Consider the following 9,857-nt stretch of genomic DNA (forward strand, 5'->3'; position numbering starts at 1 on the left):
AGTTACTATTCTTCCTCAATTTGAGTATCCCTAGTGTCAGTAAACAGACTTCTTTTTTTTTTAAAAGATTTATTTATTTATTTTAAAGTCAGAGTTACACAGAGAGAAAGTGAGGCAGAGAGAGAGAGAGAGAGAGAGAGAGGTCTCCATTCACTGGTTCACTCCCCAGTTGGCCGCAATGGCTGGAGCTGCGCCAATCCGAAGCCAGGAGAGCCAGGAGTTTGGGCCACGGTGCTGGCCCCAAACAGACTTCTAATAACCCAATTGTTCAAGTCAGACTTCTGAGAATGATCAGGGCACTTACCTTTCCCATAATTTTCCTACATCTAGTCCATGAAAATTGCCAATTTAATCTATGGATTATTTCTGATCTGGTCTCAAGGGATCAGATTTTATAGTTAACATATAAAATTCTGGACATATATGGAAATTGACCTTTATCTTAAAAGAGATTAGGAGTTTTTATAGGGATGTAAGTAGGAAAAGAGGCATGACTTGATTAATTGAATTAAAGGACTGCTAAATCTTTTCTAGTAAGTAATGAGTTAGAGTGCGGACAAGGTTGGGTCAGCAGGATAGCCACCATCTAAGATGCCCCATATTCCATATAGGAGTGTCTGGGTTCAAGTCCTGGCTCTGCTCCTGGATGCAGCTTCCTGTTGAGATACAACCTGGGAGACAGCAGGTGACGGCTCAAGTATTTGGGTTCCTCTCACCCTTGTGGGAGACCTTGACTGAGTTCCAGGCTCCTGAATTTGGCCTTATCTAGCCCTGATGCTATGGATGTCTGAGGATGACCCAATAGATGGGAGCATGCTCTGTTGCACTTTCTCTCTCTGTCTACATGTCTCTGTTTTTCTCTCTGCCTGTTAAAGAAACAAATAAGCAAATAAATAAATAATTTTTAAAAATATGGAGAATGAATTGCAAGTGTTGGAGAGATCTGGAGGAGAGTGAGCAGGGCTCTTCTATGAATTTGTGAGGCATCTGGGGGGTCGTACTGCATTTTCAGTGGGGTCTGTGATAAGAACACAGCCAATGCTTCACTGCATATGATAATATAACTGTAATGAAAAATCTCAGATAAAGCTTTCTATTACTGCTGCTGCCTTGACTTAACTGAATCAGTATCCTCAATGAATTAAATATGAATGTTCTTGTCCATTTACTAACAGGTTAGAGTGATTTGGAGTTAGAATCATGCCTAAACAAAAAAGATGTTTGTTATCTTTTTTCAATCTGTCTTACAATTTTTTCAGTGGTTACTGTAGTACCAGTATCTATGAATGAGCTCCAGATGGCATGAAATCCCCTGAAAACAAAGGATTTTAGATAGATAGATAATAGATAGATAAATAGATAGATAGATAGATAGATACATAGATACATAGATACATAGATAGGTATGTGTCTAGGATGTCTCAAAGACTAAGATTTGTGCTTCATTTCTACTAAAGATGAGGAATCAATAGCTTACTGTGTTCTACGTCTGGAGTATACAGACATTCTTAATGTTCGTGGTTTACCTCACGTGAATAGGTACATTAGAAAGTCACACTGTCATATGGAGATGGAGTTGTTCTGTTATGCTGGTGCTGATGAGAATGTCTCTTGCAGGTGTCATTGGAAGTATGGCTGTCCACAATATCTCTAAGAATTCCTCCTGCAGTCCCCTGCCGACAGCTCATTTAACCAGGCTCTATTTCGTAGTGCTCATTGGCGGTGTGCTGGGCGTCATCTCCATTTTGTTCTTTCTGGTGAAGATGAACACCCGGTCTGTGACTACCACTGCCGTTGTTAACCTGGTGGTGGTCCACAGTGTTTTTCTGCTGACTGTGCCTTTCCGCTTGAGCTACCTCCTGAAGGAGACTTGGACGTTTGGGCTTCCCTTCTGCAAATTCGTGAGTGCCATGCTGCACATCCACATGTACCTCACGTTCCTGTTCTACGTGGTGATCCTGGTCATCAGGTACCTGATTTTCTTCAAGCGCAAGGACAAAGTGGAATTCTACCGGAAGCTGCATGCTGTGGCTGCCAGTGCTGGGATGTGGCTCTTGGTGATTGTTTTTGTGGTACCCGTGGTTGTTTCTCAGTATGGGAGCCTCAAGGAGTACAACGAACAATACTGTTTTAAATTTCACAAGGAACTTGCTCGTGTGTATGTGAAAGTTATTAACTATATGATAGTCTCTGTTGTCATAGCCATTGCACTAATTCTCTTGGTCTTCCAGGTCTTCATCATTATTTTAATGGTTAGGAAGCTACGTCACTCCTTACTATCCCATCAGGAGTTCTGGGCTCAGATGAAAAATCTATTTTTTATAGGCATCATCCTTACTTGTTTTCTTCCCTACCAGTTCTTTAGGATCTATTACTTGCAAGTTGTGGGACATGCCAATGACTGTGACAACTATGTTGCATTTTATAATGAAATCTTCTTGAGTGTAACAGCAATCAGCTGCTGTGATTTGCTGCTCTTTGTTTTGGGGGGAAGCCATTGGTTTAAGCAAAAGATAATTGACTTATGGAACTGTCTTTTGTGCCGGTAACCACAAGCTCTAGCATTCGTTCCATTATACTGGGAATAAAAATGCGCATGGAAGAAGTAAAAATGGATTTCACTATTTGATCAAAGCCAAGATCCATAAATGTCAGAGCTCTCATTCTAGTCCTTACTCGTCCCTACAATTTCCGAAAGATGCACAATACAAAGAATAGTGATGCTGAATTTACCTGCAGTTTCAATACTGTATCATTTTCCTATACGGAATCTGACTAGGCCCATCCAAACAGGATGGGTCATTGGTTGTAGAGTTCATCCTAATTTGAAACACGACCTTTTCTTAGGCTTTGGACAAGATCCAACTTTATAGTCATTTTCACTCACTTATCCTTAGGTAAATTAATCCTGGTCATGATCCAGCACCAAAGACACAAGCTCAGGGCTGGCACTGTGTCCCAGGGGATTAAGATACTCCCAGCAATGCTGGCCTCTCCGATTGGAGTGCTGGTTCAAGTCCCAGCTGCTCTGCTTCTGATTCAGCACCCTGCTGCTGTGCATGGGGAAGCATAAGAAGATGATCTGAGTACTTGGGTTACTGTCACCCATGTGGGAAACCCTGATGGAATTCTGTGGCTTTGGCCTGGTCCAGACACAGCTGTTGTAACCATTTGGAGAGTAAACCAGCAGATGGAAGATTTTTCTTCTCTCTCTCCCTCTCTTTCCATTTCAAAAAATAAAATACATATTTTTAAAAAATAGACACAAACTCAGACTGGCTAACCAGATAAAATGTTCCATATATCTCATGCCCTAAAGAAAAAAATGGATGCTGGGAGCCAGGGTGGGAGTGAGGGACAAGGGGGTGATGGGAAGAACAGTAATGAATTTTTCTAGATTATCATGATGTTGGTGGAAGATCAGTTATCTAGAAATGAAGACAGAACATGGGGTCTTCTGATATAGGTTTTTCTAGATTTGTCTTCAAAAAGTCATGTTTCAAGACATGAGGACCACCCTCTTCAACATCATCAGTTGCACTGTTCTTCCAAAAATCATTTAAAAGCTTACTGAGTATATCTAAATAACAGTGTAACTGCAACTTAGAGAATCTTCCTGACCAATGTGCTGCTGGGTGTTAAAATGAGTTCCCAAGGGAGATGATTAAAGTTTTTCCTTCTTTTTTTTTCTTTCTTTTTTGAGAGAATTTCTAGATATCCTGGGCCGCAGTTAATTTAGATTTTTTTCGGAAATAAAATAATGCTGAAATGTTTAGAATTTCCTTTCACCATTAGATTTACATGTTTTTAAATAAATGAAAACTAGGGCCTTGCCTTGTTGAACAGTGGTTCAGTTGCTGCTTTGGACCTCTGCATCCCATATTGGAGCGCCCATTCAAGTCCCAGCTATTCAACTTCCAATCCAGCTCCCTGCTAAGGTGCCTGGGAAAGCAGCGGATAATGGCCCACATGCTTGGGCCCCTGCCACCCACGTGGGAGACTCAGATGGGGTACCTGGCTCCTGGACTCCATGTGGCCATTTGTGGAATGAATAGATGTCCCTCTCTCACTCTCTCTCTCGACATCACTCTGCCTTTCAAATGAATAAATAAATAAACATTTAAAAAAGAATAGAGTCTTTAAAAATAAATGAAAACTAACTTTTAAAAAAAGAACTACTGAGAAATACATAGAAAAACCGTCGGCTGGCACTGGAATGATGAGTTCCGCACACAAGCACAATTTTCCACCACAGCACACTCGGTCACCCCCTCCTCTGATCTGTCCTTTGTCTTTCAGAATTTCAATACCTTAGTAGGTTGGTGCTTGGTACATCGCTGGACTGCAGTCCTAAAGATGGCCCCAATGGCCAATTTTATGCTGTGTGTATTTACCAAAATAATAGATAATCCCTTGCAGATTTTAGATATGTTGAGATAAGTTAATTATGCTTCTCTGTATGATAGTGTGCTATAATGAAGGGTCTAACTCTGTAGGCCTTGAGAAATATTATTCACCACATAGAAATGCCATATTTCATAGTACAACACATCTTATTCGTCAGCATTTTCAGAATAAATAGAAAGTTTTCAAGTTGATCGTTTTTTTTCTTTCACTGCTGTGGTAATAAATCTCATGAGGGAGTGAGGGTGACATTGACCTTCAGGGCCTTTTTGGATATCACGATTATAAGTGAGTGCCATTGGACAGGGCCTATACAGTTTTGCTTTGCACACAATTGCACAAAAAGAATTACTAGATCTTGCTCTATAGTTAATGTCCTGCCAGACTTTTATGAAGTTGAACATGTACACATGACAATCAGGGTAGTTACACATTATTTGGTTTTTATAATCACATTTTTGTACAGTTTTATTGTATAAAATAATTGTACAGTATTTTTGTACAGTTTGATTTTTCTGGGTTTTATAATGCAACTATCCTGGGTATTTAAGAACATTTTAGTTTGCTTTCCTTAGAACTTTACCATAAATTATTCATTTCTTTGAAAAGTTGAATGATTAAATGCAACATCATCTATGATATCCACATGTAACACAATAAATTTAGGTAAATATTAGATATAGGAGCCAACATCTAAGTGTTTCATTTTGTCTCATTTTATCACCATGCTAGAGCATTTACACACTGAAATAGGTATTATGTTACTATTAATAACTTTCCCTTTCATAGTCATTTATATTACAGTTAGAACGTTATATGTGCACACACACACTTACACATACATGCACACATATGAAATGTATATATGCTTAAGTTTTTAGTTTAGGAGGGCTATGGATAATCTAGTTAAGATAATCTATGAATTTTCATACTGGAAAGGTAAAGTATAGTATGTTTGCTGTGAAAGCAAGGTATTCGGTCTGAGAGGATTGAGAACTACTAAGCAACCACAGAGTTAATTTAAAAATAAAAAAGATTTACCAATTTTAACATAATGGATAGAAAAAATATTCCTACATTTTGGGACTGCTTACCTCAACTCCATTCAACTCTATATTATTTCTTTTGTTTCTGTAGAAATTAAATGCATATTTAGAAAAATGAAATGAATGCCTATACTTTTTTTTAATAAGAAAAAGTCACTTCTGTGAGCCACGTAACTCTCTGATTGGCTCAAGGTGAATATCTACCAGGTTTTGAATCCAAGGATAATGACAAGTTTGGCCCAGGCAGAAAGACTACTTTGGCACCCATTCAAATACACTCTGCTCAGCCTTTGTTCATTTCTTAATTTTCCGATGAAAGCTTCTATCTTTGAGTCTGCCAGGCTTCCTCCTCACATTTTTTTTTTGAATAGGCAATATTTTTAAAGATTTATTTATTTTATTTGAAAGTCAGGGTCACACAGAGAGAGAAAAAGAGGCAGAGAGAGAGAGAGAGACAGAGAGAGAGAGAGGTCTTCCATCTGCTGGTTCACTCCCCAACCGACTGCAAAGCAGGAGCTGTGCCCACCCAAAGCCAGGAGCCAGGAGCTTATTCCAGGTCTCCCACAAAGGGTGCAGTAGCCCAAGGACTTGGGCCATCTTCTACTGCTTTCCCAGGCCATAGCAGAGAGCTGGATCGGAAGTAGACTCTAACCAGTGCCCATATGAGATGCCGGCATTGCAGGAGGTGTCTTTGCCCGCTATGCCACTGCACTGGCACCCCTCCTCACTTTCGTATGAATTAGGGAGATAGGGACTGTTTTACTTGTAGGTGAAGTGAGCTTTATGTGGAGTAACTTGAGTTTGTCTAGCAAATCTCCCAACCTCCTCAAATCTTTCTAGAAGGAACTATATATTAAAATGCATTTTTTGGATTAAGAGGTTAGCTTTTTGAAAGAAGGGTGTTGGGCCAGTCATATTCCCAGTCATCAGCCTCCGGGTGTGAGATACGGTCTATCTCAACTTGGATGGACTTCACTCATTTGCCTCTGGTTAAGACAAGACATGAGGATTCCCACACCTGCTAGACGTGGTAGCAACACGGACCCTCATCTTGCAATAGAGACTGCCTACATCATTTTGGAAAGAGTTGGTGATGAGAGCTCAATGGTCAAGAGGCACCGTGATCATGGGTCTGCTCAGACAATGCTCAGAAAGCTCTGTTTGCGAGAAGGCCTCCCCGGGGATCAGATCCACGTCAGCGGACCCTGGAGAGCCAGCAGGAGCTGTTGGTGAACCTGAGATCCACTGAGCTGCCAACAGTCCTCCTTCAAGTCTCCTCGGCTTCTCGCAGAGCCAGAGAAGCTGCGGTTCAGGAGGTCCCGATCCAGAACGTCAGGCCGGCTGGCACTGGAATGATGGGTTCCGCACGCAAGCACAATTTCCCACCACAGCACACTCTCTGATCTGTCCTTTGCCTTTCAGAATTTCAATACCTTAGTAGCTTGGTGCTTGGCACATCGCTGTACTGCAGTCCTAAAGATGGCCCCAATGGCCAATTTTATGCTGTGTGTATTTACCTCAATAAAACATTTTTCAAGATTCAGAGGTTTAATATTCATAATAGGAACTTAAACAGTCAAGAACTGATTAAAAATTAAAACACTAGAAAGAAAAAATTCATACTAAGACGTAGATAGGCTTCAACCTTCGTATGAAGGACACTTGCTTAGTAGGAAAAGACATTATGTCTGGATATATTCTGGGAATGTTTTGCGTTTCAAGGACAAAGAACATGACTTAAGCCAGGCAAGGAGGGTGGGCATTTGGCAGAGTGGTTGGGGTGCCACAGGATGCCTGCTTGCCACACCCTAGTGTCCGAGTTGAATTCCTTCCTAGGCCCACTTTCAACACCAGCTTCCTGCTGCTGTGTGCGCTAGGGGCCAGCAGATGCTGGTTCAAGTGCTGGGGTCCCTGCCAAGCATGTGGGAAACTTGGGCTGAGTTTTGGGATCCTGGCTTTGACCTGGCCCTGCCCTGGCTGCTGCAAGCATTTGAAGAATGAATCACCAGAGAGAGGACCTCTCTGTGTCCATCTTCACCTCTTGTTCTACAGGAAGCACATATTGTCAATCTCATGAATGGCTAAACACCTACTAGTACTGTCTATAGTTTCTTTCTGATTTATTCAAAAAATTCTATGAAAGTATTTTCTCTGTCATTTGAATCACCCAAGTTATTTGCCATCACAATGTCTTTTTTTTTTTTTTTTTTTTGCTCCCGTGTTGCTCAATGACAAGAGATAAGCCTTGGCTAAATTTCCCATCAACAGAGTCCTCCCAGTCATCAGGAAGTCCTCATCTGTCCTTAGATCCTGTACGAGGCTCCCACTCAAATATCCAGGTCATAAAATGATTATTGTTTCCTGTGCCAGCTGCCTGAGGACATGCTAGGGGCCGTAGCGATTATGGGAATCTCTACCAGAGCTGTAGTTCCCTCCTTCTTGTTGATAATGCCATTGTGCAGCCAGAAGGACTCTGGGGTGGGGAAAGTGCCCTGTTATTGTGTACAAATCTTCTCCTCCCAACTTCAGTAAACTTCTGAGTAACCTATCAGTGCACAAACAAGAGCCACTGATCCATAACAGAATCTTTGTTTTCACAGGGAAATGAGAAAGATAATAATGATGTAGTGGGATTGTGAGTCTTTCTTTCTTTCTTTTTTTTCTTTTTAAAAGATTTTATTTATTTATTTGAGAGATAGAGTTAAAGACAGTGAGAGGGAGAGACAGAGAGAAAGGTCTTCCTTCTGCTGGTTCAGTCTCCAAATGGCCCAAGTCCTTGGGCCCCTGCACCCACATGGGAGACCCAAAAGAAGCTCCTGGTTCCTGGCTTCGGATTGGCGCAGCTCTGGCCATTGCAGCCACTCACTGGGGAGTGAGCCAGTAGATGGAAGACCTCTCTCTCTGTCTCTACCTCTCTCTATAACTCTGTCTTTCAAATAAATAAAATAAATATTTTTAAAAGAGAGAGAGAGAGAGAGAGAGAAGCGGCCAGGACAGGAACCGGTGCCCATGTGGGATGCCGGCGCCACAGGCAGAGGACTAACCTACTGCACAAGAGCACTGGCCCCGTGAGTCTTAAAGGAAAATAGAATCAAAAACATATTGTGAAGTATGTTTTTGTAATTCACTTATTTCTATTATACAATGATACAGTAGAAATACGAACACTGATTATAGGATTATAATACATGATATAATACATGATTATAATTCATGAGTTGAAGACTGTGCTAAAGCCACACGGAAACTGTTCAAACTTAACAACCAGGATCATTTTCCAGTCTGTGGACTGAGAAGCCCTTTAGTCAATCTTGGGCCGTCAAGCAGATAAAAAAGAGACCTGTATGTGCTGTCGCTGTTGTAGAATATCCACAGACTACACTTGAAGATTGACCTTGTGAAGACTGACCAAAGTTTAAAAAATTGTTTTCATCTGAGATTGAAGGAACTTGTAAACATTCAAACAGTGAGCACACATTGAACTTCTCTGAGAGCACTGACTTGTGATATATTTGATATTTACATTATTTTTGCCTTTAATGGATATTAAATGATTAAGACTTTTAAACATATCAAAGCAAAGTTTGCTCCCGTGGTCTGTTTTAATGTCCTTGAAAAGATCTGATGGGGCAGAAACATGCATGCCAGGAATTGTGCTGTGGCTGAGTTCGTGGAAGGGCATGATAAGAATTTCCAGGCACCAAGGAGCATCAAGCAGAGCCAGTAGGAAATGTGCGAGCTCACATACTCAATTCAGACTTGTTGCACTAAATGATCAAAGCAACCATACTGTGTGACACAAATGGATTTTCTCAACCGTGATGCTTTGAAACCGCAAAACCTTTTAAGAAATTTAAATGTAAGACATTGCTCTAAAAGATCAATGCAATTCGTTTTTTAAATAAAAATTCTGCAGAATTTAAAAACCACAAAATCATGCCTATTGGTATCAAAGAGACACTGTGTCAACTCTCTGTTGCTCCATGCTTCTGACCCCCTCTTGTCCATTCAGAGCTGTGCCTTTGTCACCGAGACCCCAATTCCCTGCAGCATCACCCCTTTCCCTTCTGTGAGTCGTTCACGTCGGCCTAAAAGAGGCATCAGTGATGTGACAAGCCACTCTCTACACATCATTGTCTCCAGTCAGTGCCGAGCCATTGCCTTGCTTCCCCCACACATGTTGAATAAGAAAACGCCTTGAAAGAATCACCTGTGTTCTCTGTTTCCAGTTGCTCACCTCCATTATTTCCTGGCCCTTTCCTATAACTTCTTTAATCCCCTGTACTCTACCCTGCAGTCTTGTCAAGGTCATTAATGATATCAATTTATAAATCCAGTTGTTCATTAAAGTCTTCAACTTATTAAATCTAAAAGTCAGGTACAGTTGAGCAATTCCTTCTTATTGAA

At 41.0% G+C, this 9,857-nt stretch overlaps 1 protein-coding gene across 1 annotated transcript; it reads left to right on the forward strand.

Annotated features, from left to right (window-relative positions):
• Window positions 1–1,631: 1,631 nt before the first annotated feature.
• On the forward strand, window positions 1,632–2,549 carry LOC133749085 (probable G-protein coupled receptor 141). The gene has a single exon (XM_062178234.1). The coding sequence runs from the start codon at window positions 1,632–1,634 to the stop codon at window positions 2,547–2,549; it is 918 nt and encodes a 305-aa protein (XP_062034218.1).
• The last annotated feature ends 7,308 nt before the right edge of the window (window positions 2,550–9,857 follow it).

Source organism: Lepus europaeus, chromosome 20, assembly GCF_033115175.1.
Source record: "Lepus europaeus isolate LE1 chromosome 20, mLepTim1.pri, whole genome shotgun sequence".
NCBI classification, from domain to species: Eukaryota; Metazoa; Chordata; class Mammalia; order Lagomorpha; family Leporidae; genus Lepus; species Lepus europaeus.

Bases quoted from the DNA above. Each gene is read 5' to 3' on its own strand.
- LOC133749085 (XM_062178234.1), top strand. From the start codon at position 1,632: ATGGCTGTCCACAATATCTCTAAGAATTCCTCCTGCAGTCCCCTGCCG.